Source organism: Arvicola amphibius, chromosome 2, assembly GCF_903992535.2.
Source record: "Arvicola amphibius chromosome 2, mArvAmp1.2, whole genome shotgun sequence".
Lineage (NCBI taxonomy): Eukaryota > Metazoa > Chordata > Mammalia > Rodentia > Cricetidae > Arvicola > Arvicola amphibius.
In genome coordinates this window covers 130904393-130928553 of record NC_052048.2, presented here as the reverse complement: position 1 = coordinate 130928553, position 24161 = coordinate 130904393, and the positions used below count along the sequence as shown (strand labels likewise).

General features: G+C 42.3%; 1 protein-coding gene across 2 annotated transcripts in view; it reads right to left on the bottom strand.

Moving 5' to 3' along the window:
• The window catches only part of Rbks (ribokinase), an 86278-nt gene that overhangs the window by 58294 nt on the left and 3823 nt on the right, over window positions 1-24161 (bottom strand). For both annotated transcript variants that reach the window (XM_038318003.2, XM_038318004.1), the window contains exon 2: window positions 2555-2687. In XM_038318003.2, the coding sequence (XP_038173931.1) occupies window positions 2555-2687 (133 nt within the window). The remainder of the gene's footprint in view (window positions 1-2554; window positions 2688-24161) is intronic.

The window sequence follows — 24161 nt, the reverse complement described above, 5'->3', positions numbered from 1 at the left end:
GAGGCCAGAGTGATCTACAGAGTGAGTTCTAGGACAGCCAGGGCTACACAGAGAAACCATATCTTGAAAAGCTCCCCCCGCCCAAAAAAAAAAAAAAAAAGAATTCTAAGAGGTACATATATATAATCCCAGCATCAGGAACTGAGGTAGGAGGATTATGATCTGGAGGCTAATATGGGTTACAAAGAGAAACCCCTTATTAATCAGTTAATAAAAAGGCTTCATACTAGCGGTGCTGTTCAGAGGCAGAAGGCGTTTACATTTGTAAGACTGTATTCCTTTCCCAACACCAAAACAATAAAAGTAAGTAAGTAAATAAATAAAACAAGAAGACTAGGACTATCACACAGCTTTCTTAATTTAAGTATTTAAATAAATCCCTGCCTTAGGTTCCAAGGCACAAAAGTAAAATTACCCTAGGTGGGATTTGCTAGAAACCGGTTTTCTTATGTTTCACTGTGTAAACACCTAGACTAAGCCGTGTGGAACAAACATGGGATGACTGGAAGTGCATGGGGGATGATCCGGAAGCACTCAGATGCTGGCATGAGCCTTGGTGAACAGGCCAGGGTGAAACAACCGCCCTCCCAACTGGAGCACAATTCCCGCCTGCTCCTCTCCCCTCTCCTCACATGGTGTCACGGTTCACCCCCAAGTTCAGTTCTGCAACTCAAGGATTTCTATTTTGTTTTTCTATCTTTGCCTCAAATTCCACAGACCTAAAATAAAATCTCCAAATCTTAGCATAGGGTGAGATCCCAGGACACATGCAATCTTGACTTTAGGCTGCAGGAGTAGTTTGCATAAAGCTTCCAAGAGGGGAGGTGCTCCATGTCTTTTACAGTCCCAGGTCTAGGGAACTCCCCTCGTTCAGGACAGTCACCTTGGATGCCTACCTTCCATACCAATTCTAGGTCCAGCTTTGGCCATCCAGGAAATGACATGCTCTTCCCAGTTCCCGAGTCCCCCTCTGGGAGCATCCCTGGACCATTACCTAGATCTCATCAGTCAAGCATGGGTAAGTCAGGTGTAAAGATTTCTGTAAGCCCTCTCTCAGAATGTCATCATTTCTAGAATTATAGTTATGCCCCGATTGTTATATTACTATTTTAAATCCTTATGGACCAAATCTTCAGAGCAGAGGGGTTCGTATTTGGAACCTTTTGTTTCCTGTGATGTTTCTGACCAAACAGCCATGAGAATGATATGCTGGTCATGGATCAGAAATGAAGCCCAGCTCCTTAGCAGATGAAGTGATAATTGCACAGCCTACCCATCACTGGAAGGCTCCTACGGAGAGGAGAGCTGTGTGGAAATGGAAATGACATTCCTGCAGGGTTTTTTTTTGAAAATCAATATACATCTTTTCTAAGTTTCTTTGTGCTTTTCTTATCATCTGCTGTGCAGATTAAAACCTAACTTTCCCTGTATTTAAACTCACATGATTTCACCTTCTTACAATAGCAATGTTACCACTTTCAAATGATATGAAATATATAAAATTCGAAACTTCTGACAGTCAAACACAATTATTTCAAAGTTATTTCAGTAGGATTACTAACTGTTACATACTTTATATCACCGAAAACAGAAGTCTGCCAAGGGATTTGTTGTGTGTGGCCATGAAAGCCTACATCCCACTGCCATTACAATATGGCAGTAGATGATGGCTCAGTGATGAGTGGCTGTGCTCCCAAGATCTGTGCTGCTGCGGCCATAGATGCTGCAGCCAGAAAGACCCAGGCCATTTAGAAGGTGGACTGCAGACGCTGGGCACAGGTTAATTCCCCTCGCATTGCGCACTTTGGTTAAAGCTCGCTGTATTCAGGGAATACAGCATCAACTCATTTGAGGACTGCCACTTGCCAGAGGATCCACTCATACAGAGCATAAGAAAGACCAATCACTCTTATTTAGATTTTCAGAAGACTTAAAAACAGGTATTCAAACAAGTGCAAGGCACACAAGCATAGCCATGGGCTATTCTGAAACAGTCAGAAAGTGGAAGAAGTCCAGGAGCCCATCGGCGCACTCACTGGAGAAGCGATGGTGTACCCACACTTCAGGGTACTATCTGACCACTGTCCAGGATTTAATCCTGATACATGCTATGACATGGAGAAAACGCAAAAACAATGGAAGCAGCCAGAATCAAAAATCATATATAAAGTCTCCAGAACTGATAGGTTCATAGAGATAGAAGGGAGAGTGGTGGTTCTGGGGCTCCAGGTGGAGGAGGAAACGGGAAGAAATTGTGTAAATGGACAAGAGTTTCCCTTTCGAATAATGATGTCCTATAACCAGCTAGTAGTGGAAGTTGCAAAACATTGCAGATTACTAAGTATTGCTGAGCTTTACTATTTCTTTAGAGAGGGACTCACTATGTAGCTCAAGCTGGCCCTAAACTTGTAATGAGTTTCATGGGTAGCTGGTAGCACAGGCCTGCCCCGCTATCCCCAGTGAAGTGTTCATTGTACAACGGTGAAGGAGGACAGAAATGATGAGCATGAACCAGCCCCGCCCACCGGGCCCCTCCCTTGGGTCTCACACTTACCTTGCAGACTATGGATGCCTTCGCTCCAAGCCGAGCAGCTTGGACACACTGGTTGGCACCTTTCCCTCCAAAGCCAATGAAAAATTTGTGTCCGTGGATGGTTTCTCCAGTTTTTGGCAAGCGAGAAGTGAGACTATTATCATTTAAAGAGAAGAAAACAAAGCTCGTTGGTAACTGTAATCAGTAGACACACATGCCTTAGAAGCCCGGAAAGGTATCCTTGGGGATTTGATGACTCTTAAGGAGGCTCAGCTGCCAGGAAGACAGCCTTTCCTTTTAGTTTGGGTCCTGACAGACTGAACCCATCTCTTTCAGAGAACTCCTCTCTTCTCTCCACAGCCACTGCTGTAGCAGCACCACAAAGGACATCTGGTGTCTGTATGCATTGGGCTTATTCATGGGACAATCCCCTGACTCACACCAAACCCGAGCATTATTCACAGTGGGACTCAGCTGGTGGAGCGAAGTCAAGTGTCTGGGCTTCTCCGGCACTTTAAGCAGGAGGTATACATGATTCTAGTGAGTAGTCAAGTACAGGACCTAACGGGGAGAGGAAAGCAGCAATTCCCTGGGCTAAAACAATCCTCTTTGTTTACTTGAGGGTGGGTGGGGGAGCAGACTTTGATTCCACTTCCTGTGCATCATGCCATTTCATGCACTATGTAAAAAAGAATACATACTTAAAACAATGGAGCCTGAAGTACTAAGTTTAGGCTTTAGCTTTTATTATGTAACCTATCAATGATAGAAAAGTAGACCCCTTATCCTAGTCACTCATCAGTCAGATTTAATTATTACCAGTTCCTAGCTGCTCTTATCTCCATTTCCATTCAAGAAGCTAAGCACCATCTTCACCATAACCAAGAAGCTAAGCACTGTCTTCACCATAACCAAGAAGCTAACCATGATCTTTACCATAATGGTATGGCCAATGGTGACAGTATTACCCAAGGCAAAAATTACGACGTTTGTTCCAGGTAAATATTTTCATAATTTCAAAGGCAAGATGTTAAGAAATAACATTTCTGAAGGCTGGAAAGAAATGACTGATTTCAAAATGGTAGGAGTTTCAAACATAGGGCCAAGCAAAAGGAGGTCTGACTGCCTGACCACAAAGAAGGGGCCAAGGACGGCAGATAGGACCACAGAAGTGCTTTCTGTAGGAAAGAGAGGCCGAGTAGGCTCCCAATGGAAATCAGCCGAGAATCTATGCTGTTTGAGGAGATTATAAGATTGTATTCATTAGTAGGCTTGATATATCTGAAATGAGCACCATATTATATCAGAAGAGAGAGACAGAACAGTGCCAATTCCTCCAAGTCACTAACAGGTTGTTTACAGCGGGATGACATGAACTAAGGACAGAATGCACAATGGTTTCAATAAAGACCAAGATGAGCCCGTGAGCCTCTCTGTGTGCTTCTAAAACCGTCAGTAAGTCAGCCAAGACTCTTCCTCTCCCCAGCACTGCACTGTCAAATACGGTTGAGATTCAAGAGACTCACCAACAATTTGAAAACATCCCACTCCTCCTCTTTTCAATGCTATTTTTATCTCGGATTCTACATGCATTTATAGTACTGATGAAAAAAATATACATCTAAAAGGTTCACTTCTGAAAAAGGTACTCAATCAAGAGAAAAACGGTTTTAATGTAATGTTATTATCCTGTCATTTAATTTAGCACTGACAGTGATGATGAGATTTTGATTTGCATCAGAAATCTGAAGCATTTCAGGACTCTGTTTTGAGCACCCACGGTGAGTAATCCATGTGACGGAGTAATGATGTGAGTTCTTGGCTATTGACTCTGCTACAAACGGCTCTCGTCAAACCTTAAAAAGAAGAATATCTAATGTGGTTAGAGCAGGTGTAATAACTTCATTAGCAAGACTATGGCTTGGAGGAACTTAGGCCTTCAGCTCTGTTTACTCTTAGATCTAGGTCACGGGTCACTGCTTTGAATCAAGTGTCCCTTTTTATTACCTGTGGGAAATCATGAGACCTACATTGCCAGGTTACTATGGGATGTGTATGCACAAATCGGGTGGTGGTGGTGGTGAAACCGGCGGCACGTATGCGTACTTCATGTGGGAGCAGATGGTTAGATTTAGAGTCATTTCTTAAAAACATTAACCTTTATTTTCATGTGTACCAATGTTACCTGTATCTATATATGTCTTGCACCATGTACATGCAGTGCCTGTGAAGGTCAGAAGAGGCATCAGATTCCTGGGACTGGAGTTACAGACAGCTGTGAGCGGTCATGAGGTTGCTGGGAGTTGACCCCAGTCCTCTGTAAGAGCAACCAGTGCTCTTAACCACTGAAACATCTCTTTAGACCCCTTAGCAATATTAGCTAGCACAAGGCAGCAGGTATTAGCAAGTGTGGAATTATTTCATCAATCATTGAAACTTCACATCTTTGGCACTTTCCTGTTTTCTTTTTTCTTCCTTTTCCATCTTCGCTGTGCCCTTAGCACTTCCTGTCTCCAGTTCTCTGTGTGGGGACAGAGAACAGGTCTGCTGTGTTCCACACTGCACCTAGAGTCTGCCATTTAACAGAGGGTAAGAGGTACTCACTTTGTCTCTTTTCTACGTTTCCTCTGTAGAATATCCATTCTGCTTCTGAATTGGGGATGTGAGGCGCTAATTATGGGATGGAAGAGGAAACGAGCAGCCATGGCTATATGACTGTCTAACAACAATCCCATGTTTTGCCATATCTTGCCCACTACACTCCAAATTTTAGCAGGATTCTTTTCTTTCTCTTTTCCCCCTCCTCCTCCTCTTTGAGACAGTCTCACTTAGCCCATGCTGGCTTTGAAGTCGCTCTGTAGCTGAAGTTTGCCTTGAACTCTTGGGCTTCTGGCCTCTATCTTCCAAGTACTAGAGTTAGAGGCTGTGCCTTCATACCTGGCTTAGAACTTTCCTCCATCCTTCCTTCCCTCTCTCCCTCCCTCCCTCCCTCCCTCCCTTCCTCCCTCCTTCCTTCCGTCCCTCCCTCCCTCCTTCCTTCCTTCTCTCCTTTTTAAAAGATTTACTTTCATTTTAAAATTTATGTGTGTATATGCTGGTGCCCTCAGAGGCCAGAAGAGGCTGTCAGATCCCCCAGAGCTGGAGTTACAGGTGGTTGTGAGCTGCCAGATGAGGGAGTCAGGACAGTCTGGCAGCGAGTGTTCTTAGCCTCCGGGCCATCTCTTTAGCCTCTATAATTCTTCTCTAAGCAAGAGTTGTAACTATAAAACGCACAATTGCTTGCTCGTTTATGTAACAATTCAATAAGCGTTGACTTAGTGCTTCCGGATGTGCTTTCTATAGGGCAGTATCATCCTGCTGATGTGGGGATAAAGTCGAGCCTGATATAAGATTTGAGTCATATCTTTTACAAGTGACATAGCTCAGTTGGGGAGAACTTTCCTAGTACATGTGAGGCCCTGAGTTCAATCCCTAGAACTTAGAAAAAGCTCAGCATGCCTTTTAAAGAGAAAAAGGTATGTGTGCAGGTGTGCATTGCTTACCGGCAAGTAGACATTCTGGGAAATGAGTAGTTATGTTGTTTGTCGAATGTCAGCCTGTACTAACCAAGGTGGCTGTGTCATTAGGTGATGGAACATCTTATGAGACCATAATCACACACACTCCGTGGTTGATAGCAATAGCTTCATGCACTATGCAATTGCTTAGCTTCCATAGGAGTGGGCAGCACACAGAAAATGAGCTTATGCAGGCACCGGCACAGAAGGGTGGGGAGCAGAAACTTCACATTCTACCGCTTTCTGTTTTCAGTACGGGGTTGAACACAAGGCCTCACATGTGCTAGGCAAGTGTTCTTCCAGGCTCATACTCAGCCTGAGCTGGTTCCATACTTCAGGTAGTCCTTGAATTCTCCTGCTTCCGCCACTCAGGGAGCTGGGGTTTGTAGGTCTATGCTATCAGCCTGGCCTTCATGTTTTATGTCAGATACTTATGCACCTGGGCGCACACAGAAGACTATTCTGTATGACGGCATATCACTTGTCAGTCGTTCATGTTTTATGTCAGATACTTATGTGCCTGGGCGCACACAGAAGACTGTTCTGTTGACGGCATATCACTTGTTAGTCTTTCAGATTCATTTGTCTTTCTGCCTTATTTTCCGGCTTCCTATTCTTTGTGGGTAGCAACTGGCTTCTTGCAGACACCGACTAATGCACTTTGCCTAGGGCTGAGAATGTCTCCATTTCTCTGCTACGATCCTTCAGGACAGGCTGTGGGGGTCAAAGGACTCTCTTTCCAATGTGCGGGTCCTGAGGACTGAATTCAGAGAGTCAGGGTTGGCATCCAGCACCTTCCCCCACGAGCTGTCTCACACCCACCTATCTTTCCCGCTTTGACTCTCTTGCCTCTACTCTTGCTTCCACCATTGAGGGGAGCCTGTAGATGTCTAGGCGGGGAAGCAAACTGCAAAGAAGTGTGCATGAAAACTCGGTTCAGATTGATGTCGTCAACCTGGATCAGACTTGGGGAGTCTGACACCAAGTGGTTCTTTGCCAGCATATTTAAAACACAGTACAACTTGGAAAAAGGTTTCCAGGCAACAATCACTCCAATCCAGGTGTACAATAAAGCTTAAGGTGTGGACACTTAGAAACTCCTTACAAAGTACATGGGACCATGAGGGTAGGCTCTGTAGTTAAAAGGCCGAGAATTTAATGTGGTCTCTGACTGAGATAACACAGAGGACAACAGACCATACATACATACATACATACATACATACATACATATACACACACACACACACACACATACATACATACATACATACATGTGGCATCTGTCTAAGGATGGGTTCTATTAACCGGGGCCTAAGAATAACAGTCTAGGAAGAGATCTGGATACACATATGGTCTGCATCTATAGCACACGATGGGTCAGGTCTGCGTCTATGCACACGGTGGGTGAGGTCTGTGTCTATAGCACACGGTGGGTCAGGTCTGCATCTATAGCACACGGTGGGTCAGGTCTGCATCTATGCACACGATGGGTGAGGTCTGCGTCTATGCACACTGTGGGTGAGGTCTGCGTCTATGCACACGGTGGGTGAGGTCTGCGTCTATGCACACGGTGGGTGAGGTCTGCGTCTATGCACACGGTGGGTGAGGTCTGTGTCTATGCACACGGTGGGTGAGGTCTGTGTCTATGCACACGGTGGGTGAGGTCTGTGTCTATGCACATGGTGGGTGAGGTCTGTGTCTATGCACACGGTGGGTGAGGTCTGCCTCCACAGATAGCCAAAAGGTTACCAAGTTGTAACAATATTCACTTGCAGTCTTCTGGACAGGAAACAGACCTACAGAGAAAGGTCCTGTGTGATTAACATTCTTGGTTCCCTAGTGCTCTGTGGGTACAAGGACCTTTGTGCCCCACCTCCACCACAGTGATAAATAGGGTATGTGGGGTTTTTGTTGTTGTTGTTTTGTTTTTCCAAGACAGGCTTTCTCGGTGTAACAGCTCCGGCTGCCCTGGAACTCACTCTGTAGACCAGGCTGGCCTTGAACTCACAGAGATCCACCTGCCTCCGTCTCCCTGGTGCTACGCTGAGATTAGCACCTCCTGGCTGAGTGTGTGTGTTCTTAAACCTCTGTCTTGTCCTCTGCTCCTGTTTAACCCAGGGTAAGATAGTTTACAGTGCAAAGAGAATGGAGAAATGGAGCATGGGTTACAAACAGAAATATTCCCGAACCATAAATCCTACTTGACGCTGAATTAGGCTTTCCCAACTTTACCCTCATTCACCGGGAAGTTTGGCTCAAGTTCAGGAAAGCAGCTGCAGGCAGCGCCGTCCCTTGGGCACAGGATGTCTCTGGTGACTTTTCTTGTGATAAAACAGCTGCTGGAAGTGACTTGGGAGAAGCTGGATTTGCGTTGCCCATGGTGTGATGGGGAGGGTACAGTCCACCATGGCAGGGAAGATTTGGCTTGCTCACAGATGGGCACACCAGGAAACCGAGAAAAAGGGGAGCTGCAGCACACTGCTGGCTTTCTCTTTTCTCTTTTTAGTTAGTCTGGGACCCCTGCCCATGGGTTAGTGTAGGCTATATGCAGGGCGGGTCTACTTCCTTCAGTTAATTCATCCTTACTGGAAACACCCTCACCCAAAGGTGCACTATACTAATGCCCTAGGTTTTTCTTAACCCGGTCAAGTTGACAATAGAGATTAACCATCACAGAAGCATTATATGGCGTTCCCTTAAGTCAAACACAAGGCTTAGCAAAATGGCAAAGACAGACAAATGAAAAGGCTTCACTGTGAGAGTGTGGGGCGAAGACCAAGGAAAAGAGAAACAAGGTTGCTATCATTTAAAAGTATAAACTTTTGATTGAAAGAGAAAACCCAACAGACAAAACCATGCGTAAGACATATTTAAACTGAGAACAAATTCATAGCTTGCAAAATGTTGTAGTTTTGAATTGGACAGAAAGGAACACTGTACACAAGCTCACAGACAGCCCTGCCTCGTCCCTGCGCTGAGAAGTCGTGGTTAGAGGATGGTGTTTGAAGTGGGAGGCCTGACCCACTTACTGATCTCATTATCTTGACAGCTCTCCCCTCTTTGAACCAGCTTCTTCTCTTGCAAAACAGTTTAATAATACTTGTCAACTCCTGAAATGCCAGGGTTTTGTGCTCAGAGTGAATTCACTGACAGGTGTTACCAGAACAACTTATCAATTGCTTTGAACTTTCTGACAATGAGGTGGTTGTTACAGGTTCTCAAGAGATTACTCCAACCACAGGAAGGGATGACCTGGTGATAAGCAGATGACAAGTCTCTGAGCCCAAGAAGTCACACTGACATCTGCTTCGGAGAAACCCAAGAAACATGTTGCTTTCTGGCTTTTGCATTGACCCTTCCTTCTGGTTGCAAGCTTTTGGCATATAATAAGCTTCTTTGATAAGAGACTGTATATTAGTTAATACCTAATTAAAATTCAAACTAATTATTCCTACTGTGTGTATTTTTCAACCATTTCTGTTCTCCTCACCATTTGTGTATGTCACATTTAAAAGGTTAAGTGTAATTTCAAAATCAAGTTGTCGCTCGCAAAAACGCGAGTGAACTCAGAGGGCATCATGTTAAGTGAGACAAGCTGGGGACAGAGCGGCAAATACACAGAGCTCGTTCATCTGTGCGACCTAAACCAGATGGACTCATGAAAGCAGAGCAGAAAGGAAGCTACCAGAGGCCAGAGGGGTGAGGTGGGAGAGGGAAGCTACAAAGCCATAACTGGGTAGGAGGAATAACTGCCAGTATTCTATGCACAGTATGGTGATGGCAGTGAAAAGTAATATATTGTATATTCTAAAGCAGATGCTGAATATTCTTCATCATAAAATGAACGTTTGAGGTAACAGATATGCTAATACCCTGATAACTACAAAATGAGCACATGTATTGAAATATTATACTGCAATGCATAAATGTGTTAATAATTTAACAAATTAATACAATGTATTTTTCTCTGTAGAAAGATATTAACCTACTAAGCAAAAGTGCATTCTGCCAGGCATGGTGGTGTGTGCCTTTAATCTCAATACTTAGAAGGCAGAGGCTGGTGGATCTCTGTGAGTTTGAGGCCAGCATGGTCTACATAGTGAATTCCAGGACAACTAGGGATAGACCTCCTCGCTGCAAAATACAACAAATGCATTCTTTCTAATCTAAACTTGCAGACATATATATGATTAAAGAAATAAAATATTGATTACAGTTTAAGCAGTTAACTGCTTTGGACAAGGGTGTGTCCAACACTTAACTTTTCCAAACTCAGATGTTGTTTTGTCTTAATATATATCCTCACATTCGGAGTAGATAAATTCTAGGCAGAGATGGTCAGCCTTTTAAGTGTCAAGGACCTGACCTCACTGTGTTTATTTGGTTATATGTGGACAAAGGTAGGTGCAGAAAGACAATAGATGATGTTGAGTTTTTTCATTGCTGTGTAAGGACATCATGACCACGGTGACTCTTATTGAGAAATTATTTAATTGAGGGAGCTCGCTTACAGTTTCAGAGGTTCAGCCATTATCATCATGATGGGAAGCATGACAGGGTACAGGCAGACATGGTGCTGGAGCGGAGAGCTCTACATCCTGCACGCAATAGGAAGTCAACTCACAGTCACACGGAGGGAGGGAAACTTGAACAAAGAAGACCTCAAAACCCATCCCCACACTGACACACTTTGGTCCCAAAGGGAGTGGCACTATTAGGAAGTGTGGCCTTATTGGAGGAAGTGTGCCCAACAAGGTCAAACCTCCTAATAGCGCCACTCCCTTTGGGGACCATTTTCTTTCAAACCACAGCAGATGAGTACACATCTTACGGTAGTCTTCCAGTTAACCCCGTGACAACTGTGATTTCATTCACGAACCTCTGGTCACATGTTAATCTCCTCATGTTACCTTACAATTGAATGGCTGTAGTGGTGCATGGTACCTTAGAATCTCTGATCACATTACCTTCTGTTGTCCAATTATAATTTTTATTCAGTATTACTTATCCTGTCAAGATACACGAAATTTCTGGATCAGACATCTTCTTTACATTTTCCTTTTTATGTTTTGAGATAGGGCCTTACTCTGTAGCTTTAGATGACCATGAACTCACTATGTAGATCAGGCTGGCCTTGAACTTGCAGCTATCCTCTTGCCTCCGTTTCCTGACTGCTGGTTAGGATTACAGGTGTGTGCTAGGTGATAGGCTTAGAGACATGTGGACACGGTAGCCCTCCTTTACTCATGGGGAGTAAGTTTGTTTTCTTAAAGACTTATGTGTAATTATGTGTGTGTGTGTGTGCTTGTGTGTGGCAATATGAGCGCTGGAGCCCACAGAGGCTTGAGGAGGATTTTGGATTGCCCTAGAGCTAGAGTTACAGGAGGTGTGAGCTACCTAGGTGGGTGTCACCTGTAACCATCGCGCCATCTCCAGAAGTCAGTCCTCACACACCCCTGCTCCACTGGATGTACGCAACCATGAACAGTAGTACCAGGCCCAACACCTGCACAGAATGCTTTTCCTATAAGGGTTACCTATGGTAACATTGGATTTATAAATTAGGCACATAAGAGCCTAACAATTAACAATGCTGAAACAGAACATCATAACAAAATTCTGCAATAAAATTGCCACGACCACTAGTTTTGCACTTTGTGTTAGCTGAACACTGTATTTTTATGCAGTGATAGTTTGCTAAACAAGAATGATATTAAATAATTAGTGGCCAAGTAATATATATATAATGAATATGATGGTCAACAGAATGATTCATATATATACATATATATGAATATATATATGAATAATTTCTTTGGTGTTTTATATAAAGCCTCACCATACAGCTCAAGGTCTGGCTTCCAACTTACTGTGTGACTTAGGCTTGCTTAGAGCTTGTGGTCCTCCCCCCTCTATTTACTGAGTGTTGGGATTATGCTATGTGCTACCATATCTGGCCTCTGGTTCTTAAATATGAAGAATAGAGAAGTCTATGTTAATAGTATGCTTTCCAAGCACTTAAATATTTCATTTCAGGAGCTGGCAAGATGGTTCAGAGAGCAAGAGCACTCGTTCTGCAAGCATGAAGATGAAGACCTGAGTTTGAATACTCAGCACCCATGTAAAAAATCTGTTTGCCTGGCCTGTGACTCCAGCCAGAGAGCTCGCCAGCCAGGCAGCTTAGCTGAAAAGGTGAACTTGCAGTTCAGTGAAGAGCTAGTCTCAAGGAATGTGATGAAAAGCAGCAGAAGAGGACATCTTCTTTGGCCTCTGATTGCCCACGCTCAGGCTCATACACCTGAACATGCATGTGCACATCTGGCCTCTGATTGCCCATGCTCAGGCTCATATACCTGAACATTCATGTGAACATCTGGCCTCTGAATGCCCATGCCCAGACTCATATACACCTGAATATGCATGTGCACATCTGGCCCCTGAATGCCCATGCCCAGGTTCATACACCTGAACATGCATGTGCACATCTGGCCTCTGAATGTGCACACCCAGGTTCATACACCTGAACATTCATGTGCACATCTGGCCTCTGAATGCCCACACCCAGACTCATATACACCTGAATATGTATGTGCACATCTGGCCCCTGAATACCCATGTTCAGGTTCATACACCTGAACATGCATGTGCACATTTGGCCTCTGAATGCCCACGCCCAGGCTCATACACCTGAACACACCTGTGTACCATACCTCCTTTCCCTCAACCCATTTCATTTCATTGTCTTTTATCTGGCTTTGTTTCTGACAGGAATTTGGAACTAAGCATTTGTTCTTTTATATGTCATGTGTATTTTTCTTCTGGTACTTTAAGAGTTTCTGTTTGTAATGGATTTGCACTGAATTTCATTAGAATGTGCTTTGATATTATTTATTCTGTTTAGAGTTATTCTCAATAAAAATATTTGGTTTCATAAAATTTGGAAACATTTTAGCTATTATTTCTTCAAATATTTCCTGCATCCCTCTCTTTTTTCTTTTAGACTGTAATCACTTATTTCAGACTGCTGTCTCCCAGGCATGAAAAGTTCTGTACCTTTCCCGATCTACCCAGGTTCATACTTTGAATTATTGAGCATATTTATGACTCTTTTCATGTCTGTGTTGAATCTAATATCCCTATCATTGTTGCCTTTTAATTGCCCTTTTTTCCTCTCTTGGTTCTGGATCACATTTATCTGATTCTTCAAAAATCTAATGATTTTGGATTAGATGCTGAGTTTTTGCAGGTATTACAGTTAATCTTAATTAACTTATTTTCTTTCTCAAAGGGCATTTGACCTTACTTTGCAGTTAACTGTGGACTAGCGTGATCCTTTAGGGGTGGCTGTTGGGATCTGTTAGCATGGGTTTAAAGCAGTCTTGACAGGAGGTAGATTTACCCCTTTAACTAGGTTATTTAGCAATATTTCCGATTGGATAGAATTCAACCATCACCCACTCCTGATAATTTCTGGAAAATGATCAATTTGTAGCTACCCAGGAGTTGCTGCCTTTGTGGAGTTTCTCTCTATAAACATCCATTTACCATTTGCAGTAGAGTCCATGGGACTTTAAGGAGAGACTTCAAATTTCCTGGTAAGCCCCTTCCTTTCCCACAAATTCTAGTGTCCTCATTCTCCCCAAGCTAAGAATTGTGTTTTCTTACCTCTCTGATATTATTATATTATGCATTCCTTGAATTTTCTCTTTATGTTGGGGTCAGGACTAACCGCGTTTGCTTCCTTCTTCCACGCTGCCTGTTTTCACTATCTGAAGAAGGTGTTTATTGACGTTGAAAGGATAAGTTTGGTATCACAAACGGGTGAGGAGTATTTGGGGGTGAACAGTTTTCCACCTTAGAATAAAGTTAGAGAAAGCTGGGATGACAGATACCCCTCTACTAACCAGCAGTACAATGGCATGAAGGCAGGGAGAAGGTCTGCCATGCAGAAATCCAAGGAGAAAGCAAACCAGTTATGAAAATTTCAAGATGGAACAGTAGTTATGAGATGGGACCTTCTAATCTCAGTTTAGAAGTGATGATCAGCACGGAGTTGGAACACCTTTAATCCTAGCACACAGGAGGCAGAGGCAGGCGGATCTCTGTGAGTTCAAGGCCAGCCTGGTCTACAGAGTGAGTTCCAGGACAGCCAGGGCTACTTTGAGAGACCTTGCCTCAAAACGGCCCACCCCACAAAGTAATGATCATAATAATGGGGACAAAAAGTACATACTGATTTTACTCTTCCAAGGTGACATGAAAGATTTGAATATATAGTGTGCTGGGAGAGGCCCATAGCTCAAATATTAACATATCTGAATATGTTAAAAATAAAAATACTCCCCAATATCAACAATTTTTGGTATGCACACACATGCATGCATGCACATGTGCGCGCGCGCGCGCACACACACACACACACACACACACACACACACACAGAGTGTATGTGTATTATCTTCCCCAACCCTTTAATTTTACCGAAGAACAGTCCTGAAGAAATACTAGAAGCTTGAATAGGTAGGGAATGAACCAGTTCTGTAACTCAGGGCTGCAAGAGGAAGACAGCACAGGAAACAAATGCGCATTTGGGAGCGAGGAAGTGAAGGATCCGACAGTTATAAATGGCAAAGTGTTTCCATGAGGACCCCACACAGTAAGAAGATAGGAGGCATAGGAAATAGAAAGGAAATTGGCAGACAAGTATTTCACAAAAGGTAAAGTTAATAATGTTACTTTTAAATTCACCGAAAACAAGAAAAGTTTATTTATATATAACAATTTATATATTTTAATGTAACAATTTATATAATTTAAGATAATGATTTATATATTGTTATATACATGATTTTATATACCCATATACATGATCATGACACTTCTGGGCATATCGGATGAATCAAGTCAACCATACAGATATCTGAATACACATGCTTGCTGCTGTGCTATTTACAAGCGAGGGTGTCAGTTTAGTGCCTGTCAGTGGAAGAATGGATAAATACAATGTAGCACGCACACACACACACACACACACACACACACACACACACACACCATGAAATTTTGCTCAACCCCAAAGAATGAAGTCATGCCATTTTCAGGAAAGTGAATGGGGCTGGAAGTTGTCATGTTGAGTGAAAAAAAGCCAGCCTCACAAGGAAAAGTATCCTTTGCTTCTCTCACAAGCAGAACTGGGGTGCAGACTTCTGGGTGTGGCTGGAGACAGAGGGAGGGAGGACAAGCATGGGTGAGTGACGGGTGAAGGCGCTGAGGGCGCAGTGTAGGCGGGGATGTGAAGGTCACAGTGAGACTTAGCAATGTACACAATTAACAGACATGAAACAGGACCAAGAAGACAGTGGCAGAGAGCTACAGAATCAATGCTTTATTTTCTATTTTGCCAATTAATTACAGTAAAATTTTAAATTCCAAAATGACTTCTGTCACCATATTATAATTATCTGGGCTACATCTTCCTGCCATCTGCTGGTGTAGTTTAAAGCAATAAAAATGGATTTTAATTTCATCCTTAACAAAATATAATTAGACAGATAAATCTTGAGGGGAAAATCGTGTGTTTTAGAATTAATTATTAAATTTTCATTTATCTACTATTTCTGGTTTTGGGTGATTGTGCTTCCCATTATTTTAAGTAATCAACAACTGATTACATTATATTTGAAGTTAACAATATATTTGTAAGCAGGTTGGGATAGGCATTATAAATAATCAGGAACTGGTTATACTTAAAATTAGCATGAAATATTTATAAGGTAGATTAGATAGGCATTATCATCACCTCTGTTTTGGGGAGAAAGTTAAGAATTCAGAAAAGTACTTGCTTATCAAAAATCTCATAGCTGTCATAAGGGGCTGAACTAAATGTAGCTCAGCTCTTCCAGGGCTAACGCTTCTGCTGTTTATAATGTCTTTATGCTGCTGTACCGTGACAGCACTTGACAAACTTCGACCAGTAGAGCAGATATTCAGAATACAGACAGGCGTAGCAATTATAATTGGACATTGAAAGAGGTTCAATAAAGCCCTGTGATTTATTCTGTCTCACCACTTCTTTGACTTTCCAGGTTCACGTGCCAGGGGCAGCCTCCACTCCAGTCTCATAAGAGTGCTTATTCCTAGAAAGTTATGTGTTTTAGATCTTTTGCAGTCTGCTGCCTATGCCGGAGAGTTCTTCCCCTTGCGTCCTCACTTAGTTAAGTCATCCACTCTTCACCCTGCAGCCCAGTATGGCCTCCCCAGGCCTTCCAATGCAACTGTCCTGGCGGGTGAGGTACCTTGTCTCTGATCTCTCGTCATTTATGAGGTCATGTGCCATTCTCACTTCTGTACTGCCACCAGCTAAGACTGTACCTATGAACGTGCTGCCTCAATACACTTGCTGAAGTGACACACTAGTCATTATATTTGCTAGTGCTAGATACTGTTTCTAGAATGTTTATCATAAGTACTACACCGAATACTTTTTATTTATCGATTACAAAGAGGACAATAATCAACTTTATATGGAAAAACAAGAAACCCAGGATAGCCAAAAAAATCTTATACAATAAAGGTTCTTCTGGAGGCATTACCATCCCTGACTTCAAACTCTATTACAAAGCTACAGTATTGAAAACAGCTTGGTATTGGCATAAAAACAGAGAAGTTGACCAATGGAATCGTATAGAAGACCCGGATCTTAAACCACAAACCTATGAACACCTGATTTTTGATAAAGGAGCCAAAAGTACACAATGGAAGAAAGAGGGCATCTTCAACAAATGGTGCTAGCATAACTGGATGTCAACCTGTAGAAGAATGAAAGTAGATCCATATCTATCACCATGCACAAAACTCAAGTCCAAATGGATTAAAGACCTCAATATTAATTTGAACACATTGAGCTTGATAGAGGAGAAAGTGGGAAGTACTCTACAACAAATGGGCACAGGGAACCGTTTCCTACGCATAACCCCAGCTGCACAGACTTTAAGGGCAACATTGAATAAATGGGACCTCCTGAAGTTGAGCAGCTTCTGTAAAGCAAAGGACATTGTCACTAAGACACAAAGGCAGCCTACTGACTGGGAAAAGATCTTCACCAACCCTGCAACTGACAAAGGTCTGATCTCTAAAATATATAAGGAACTCAAGAGACTAGACGGTAAAATGCCAATTAACCCAATTAAAAAATGGGGCGCTGAACTGAACAGAGAATTCTCAACAGAAGAAGTTCGAATGGCCAAAAGACACTTAAGGTCATTCTCAACCTCCCTAGCTATCAGGGAAATGCAAATCAAAACAACTTTGAGATATCATCTTACACCTGTCAGATTGGCTAAAATCCAAAACACCAATAATAACCTTTGCTGGAGAGGTTGTGGGGTAAGGGGTACACTCATCCATTGCTGGTGGGAATGCAAACTTGTGCAACCACTTTGGAAAGCAGTGTGGCGGTTTCTCAGGAAATTCGGGATCAACCTACCCCAGGACCCAGCAATTCCACTATTGGGAATCTACCCAAGAGATGCCCAATCATACAACAAAAGCATATGCTCATCTATGTTCATAGCAGCATTATTTGTAATAGCCAGATCCTGGAAACAACCTAGATGTCCTTCAGTGGAAGAATGGATGAAGAAACTGTGGAATATATACATGCTAGAATACTACTCAGCGGTAAAAAAACAATGACATCTTGAATTTTGCAGGCAAATGGATGGAAATAGAAAACACTACTCTGAGTGAGGTAACCCAGACCCAAAAAGATGAACATGGGATGTACTCACTCATAATCGGTTTCTAGCCATAATTAAAGAACATCGAGCCTATAAATTTGGGATCCTTGAGAAGATAATAAGAAGGTGAACTCCCAAAAAAAGATATAGTAATCCTCCTGGATATTGGAAGTAGACACGATCGCCAGGCAAAATTGGGAACTTGAGGGTTGGGCGAGACTGGGCCAAGGGAAGATGGGGAGAGAAAAGTGTGAAGGGGAGAACGGGGGGAGCTTGGAGGAATGGGGTGCTTGGGATATAGGAAGGGTGGATATGGGAGCAGGGAAGCATATATCTTAATTTAAGGAGCTACCTGAGGGTTGTCAAGAGACTTGACCCTAGAGGGGTTCCCAGGTTTCCAGGGAGACGCCCCCAGTTAGTTCCTTGGGCAGCTGAGGAGAGGGAGCCTGAAAAGGCCAGTTCCTATAGCCATACTGATGAATTTCTTGCATATCACCATAGAACCTCCACCTGACGATAGATGAAGAAAATGACAGAGCCCCACATTGGAGCACTGGACTGAGCTCCCAAGGTCCTGATGAGGAGCAGAAGGAGAGAGAACATGAGAAAGAAAGTCAGGACCGTGAGGGAACCTCCATCTGGCGACAGATGGGGAAGGTGACTGAGCCCCACATTGGAGCACTGGACTGAGCTCCCAAGGTCCTGATGAGGAGCAGAAGGAGCGAGAACATGAGGGAGAAAGTCAGGAACGAGAGGGGTGCGTTCACTCATGGAGACGGTGGGACAGAACTAATGGGAGATCACCAACTCCAGTTGGAATGGGACTGATGGATCATGCGACCAAACCCGTCTCTCTGAATGTGGCCAACAGCGGGGGCTGACTGAGAAGCAAAGGACAATGGCTCTGGGCTCTGATTGTTCTTCATGGACGGGCTCTGTGGGAGCCTTCTCAGCTTGGTCGATCACCTTCCTGGACCTGGGGGGAGTTGGGAGGACCTTGGTCTTAGCATAGAGTGGGGAACCCTGATGGCTCCTTGGCCTTGAGAGGGAGGGAGGGAAGGTATGGGTGGAGGGGAGGGGAGGGAAGGGGGAGAAGGAGGGGAGGGATGGGGGAGGATGAGGGAAGGGAGGGGGGAGGAGGAGGGAAGGAGATGGAAATTTTTAAATATAAAAAAAATAAACCATGAGAAAAAAAAACGCCATGAAAAATTGTTTTTATCTCCTTTTATAATAAGTATAATTATACACTTGAAAAAAAATACCCATGCTTGCTTAGATGGTAAAATGAGGATTTATTCACTCTTTTAGCAATTTTTGAGACAGGGTCTCATGTAGTTTAGGCAGGCCTCAAACTCCCTGTATAGCCAAGGATGATCCTCAATTCCTGATTCTTCTGCCACTGCCTCCCAAGTGTGGGATAACAAGCATATGCTACCATGTCCAGCTTAGAGTCGGGATTTCTACAGAGTCACTTTTTGTGTAGAATACAGTCTATCAAAAGAGATCATTTAAATTCATGTGAAACATGAACACAGTTAACTTAAGCTTAATGTTCTATGACATTCCAGAAAATGACTTAGTTGTGCTGTATAACCTTAATAAACCTTAATAAATTTGACAAACAATATTCTACAGAGCAGTTTATGTTAAAATGTTAAAATGAATCTGACATTAAATATTTAATGTGCGTGGATCAGGTACCTTGCCATCTTTTAATGTTTCTACGGAGCAGTTTATGTAAAAAGTCCAAAATGAATGTCCATCATAACATAATAAATGAGAACTTATTATATTTGCTAGTGCAAAGAAAAAAATAATAGCTATTAAAAAAAGAAATTCACAAAAGACTAAACTCTGGGTATATACTGTTTATGGAATTTAATGGTTAAACTAAAGGCTGAAAAAGATATACCAGGCAAATATCAATTACAATAACTCTGGATAGCTTTATTAACATCAGCCAAACAAGAAAGAAAATAGCAGAAAACAAGGTAATAATTCCAGATTTAACATACTAGTAAAATAGCATCATATATATATTATAAAACAAAAATAAATATAGCTATAAAGACAAATCCATCATATATCATATATAAAATGGTTTTAACATAATTATTTTAAAATTCTTATTAATCAACTATTTTTCCTAGTCTGATCAGTTTCCCTTCCCACCCTCCTTTCCTCTCTGTTCTCTCCTCCCTAATTTTAAGTATATAAAGTCTAGGCACATGAAGTCAGCTTGGGCTGGTGAACTTGTATAAACCACCACAGTTTCATGCCTTTCAAGTAAGGGTGAGTGAGAAGGGCGTCCACTTCTTTATGAAATTATCCGGTTGTAGGTATCTATTATAGCATCACAGAATGAGTGAATATGTGATATGCAAGCTTATATTCACCAAGTAGCGATCTTGAGCAAGGTGCTGTAAGACCCTAAGTACAAACAGGGTACTATTTTTTATTACCCTTCTTTTAGATAATATATACTGTCTATTTTCTTATGGCTTTAACATAAAACCAAAAATATACTTATGTTTGAAGACAGCAAAACAAACTATTTTTCTTATTCATTTTTGAGACAGGGTCTCAATAAGAAGCACTGGCTTGTTTGGAACTCACAAAGACCTTTCTGCTTCCGCTTTCCAAGTGCTGGGATTAAAGGCATGTGCCACCATGGCTAAATTTTTTTTGTAATGTTTTTGACATAGCATTTCTTGCAGCTTTGGTTGTCCTCTAATTTGCAACATACCTGAAGCTGACCTGTCTCCACCTCTCATGTGTTGAAATTACCACCACTTAAAGGTATGTACCACCAATAGACTTTAAAACTGAGATTCTCTAAGATCTTTGGTTGAAGACACAGATAACTGAAAATCATACCTTCATTTCTCACTTAAAAATGAAGACTCTTAGTCAGAATCCCTACCCCAAATAGTATGGTTCTGACTAATGGTAAAAACTGACTATAAAATGTACATATATAAAAATATTTGTAAAATATAATTTGTAGGCGGGTATGGCAGCATAGTCCTAATTAGTTAGGAGACTGAGGAAGGGGGATCACTTGAACCCTTGAGTCTGAGGCCAGCCTGGGCAACACAGTAAGACCTTACCTCAAGGAAAACACACACAAACACAAACACACACACACACACACACACAGAGAGAGAGAGAGAGAGAGAGAGAGAGAGAGAGAGAGAGAGAGAGAGAGAGAGAGAGAGAGAGAGAGAGAGAGCAATTTATAGAGGGCGCTCAAGAAGTTACTGCACAAATTACTTTGTGCAATATTACAGAATTGTATTTCAAGATTCTTTTTTCTGACCACAAAAGGAAAAGTCAGTACCTAAGATGTGATGTATTTGGGAAACAAACAAACAAAAAAAAAAAAACAAACTAAAACAAAATATCCCAAACAAAAAACCCCAGACCTAAAACAAAAACAAGCAAAACCACCAAGTTTTATTTAGACAACAAAGCAACTATATACAAAGATAATTTGTAGCTGACTTGGCAGTAGCAGAAGACATGCTTCAAGACCAGCTAGTCAGAGAATAACTGAAACAAGGCAACAGCACTGAAAGGTCTGAATGCTCACGGGAAGGTTAAGATCTCAAAGACATTCTTGCAAATTTGCCATGGACTCTTATATGATACAAAGAAAGCTTATCCTCCAAGGCCATAAAAGTGTGGATTAAAACTATATTCAAGCTGGGCGGTGGTGGTGTACACCTTTAATCCCAACTCTCGGGAGGCAGAGGCAGGTGGATCTTTGTGAGTTTGAGACCAGCCTGGCTACAAAATGAGTTCCAGGACAGTCAGGGAAACGCTGTCTCGAAAAAAACCAAACTTAACCCCAAAACAACAAATAAACACACGCGCACACACACAATTATACTCAAAAGGTAGCTTTGGTTAAGCATGAAGAAGCATGGGAGAATGGCACTGGGATCATCTTAGGTCGTTTTGGGATTCCCCATCTTCAGCATCTACCTCCTTTGGTAAGCTTTCTTCGTGCTTCCAGAGAACTTGTTGGTACTTGCCTCAGAGCATGGCTCATACTTTACTAACTGCAATCTCCCCAGTGTCTAGCATATTTTCACTGTCTTTATATACAAATCATCAAACTTTTGAAGCAAAATTCCCTGGCGTTCATCTTTGTCCTTCCCCAGAACACAGAAGAGCTAGTGAGGGATGATGGATGGATACCTTACTATCAGCAATCTCTCCCTCCCTTTCTCCTCCTCTCTCTCCTTATGGCAGATAGGGTCTCATGTGGCCCTAGCTGATCTTGAACTCCCTACATAACCCAGGCAGGCCTTGAACTGATTCTCCTGCCTCCACCTCTACTGCTGGGATCGCAGGTGCTTGCTATCACACTCTGCTTCTTTCTTGTCATTTGGAATTGACTTTTTAAAGCATCTCTCTTCACTGGAGGTATCAAAATTAGCAAATTTCTCATGATTTCTCTTGGCATTACAGAACACAAGTGACAGAAACATATTTAAAAATACTGATTTTAAAATATGACTTACAACTTAAAAGCAAACTTTTAAAAACTAAAAGAGCAGAAATCATGAAGAATGGCATTATATTTTTCAAATATCGGGAGCTGTCAGATAATTTCAGACTAATGTTTCTTTGGTTTTTACTTTACTGAAAATGTGGCCTAAAGAGATTTTCCTGATCTAATATGATACTATGCCTTAGTCCAATCCAGGCTCCAAAGCTGCTATGAAAAGGAAATTTCTGTCAGCTTCCCCTCACTTTCCTAAAAGCCTTTTATTAGGCCTGATGTTACAGCATCAGGAAGGCAGGTTGGGAGTTTACCTGCACAAATGGATGTGCAACTAGTGTGAGTCTGGTGCCCATGGAGGTCAGAAGAGGGCATTGGAGCCCTGGAGGTGGAATTACAGGCAGTTGTGAGCCACACAGTGTGGGTGCTAGGACCTCATCCTGGGTTCTCTGCAAGAGCAGTTGCTCTTAATTGCTGAGCTATCTCTTTAGCCCATTAAAAAAAGTCTTTTCCTTTTTATTTTTTTAATCTAAGTTTATTGCTTCCCTTATTCCAGTATCTTAAGATCTTTTGCGAATTAAGCAATCATTTTCTGATTTGCTAAGGATCAAGTTACAAGTTTGAGTGAATTTGAGCCTTCTCTCTGAAGTCACCCCTTCCCATTGGCAGCATGGAAAAACGACAGCACAGGTGTTAGCTGACATCAGTCGATTGCTTTGGAAACATGTATTAAATCTGTACTCAGAGCAAGGTTTGGGGCCGCAGAGAGGCCGAAAGGGAGGCAGGAAACGAAACATATCCTCAAAATATTGAAGTGCTCCTGTAGTTCAGAGCTCAGTGATCTCATCACGCCTCATGGTGTTAAATATTCATACACGATACATTTATATACTGGATCTCTAGACTGGACTTCTCCGAACGCCACACACTGCTGTATCTGCCCCTTTGGCCCCTTCAATATACTAGGTCAGATGTCTGATGGGTACTCCAACCCTCACCCCTCAACCCTGAGGTGTGATAAAGTCCTGGTCTCTCGGCAAAGGTCAATTTTCCCCTTGCAGCGGCAGAACCACACAACTTTGGCTTGATCCTCTCAGCAAAACCTTTCAGTTGCCCTCCCTTCCAAATAAGCCGGAGGTTATAGAGATCCACTCTGAATTCATGTTTCTTAACTTTGCCTTCACGCTATCCTCAGTCTCCAGTGACTGTTACATTAAGTCAGGTCACAGTACTCTTCTCAGATCCAGTGGCTTTTTATCCCATCCAGAGTATGATCCTATGTTCTTCCCCAATATTTTCTCCTTCAGAAATAACAGACTCCTTCTTGTTAATCCTTCAGGGCCTCTGCAAACCATTCCCTTTGCCTGGAGTGTTCTTCCGTCAGTTAATGTATTCTTGCTTCTTTCCTGCTTTAGGTACTTATGCAAAATCACACTTCTCAGGGAGGCTTTCTTTGGCTGAGGATCTAAACTTAGTATCCCCATGCGCCCTTTTGTGATTTTCTTTGGAAGCATTTAACCCAGCACACTATGTGATCTGCTTATTTTTACTGATACTGTCTCTCCTACTGTAGCTTCATAAAGCCGACATTCTTGTCTGTGTATCTTTTCTATGTAGGGTAGAAACTGGTACTGTAAATGCAATAAAAATTAATTGAATGACTGAAAAGAATGGGTGATACAGAAGAAATAGGGACTTAAAGTATGATTAAAGAGGAACTGTACACTGAACATACAAAAAAATGACCATGTATTTTCATGGAACTTTATCTCTCCTAAGAACAGGCTTGACTTCGCTTTTCTTTGTAACATGAAACCTTT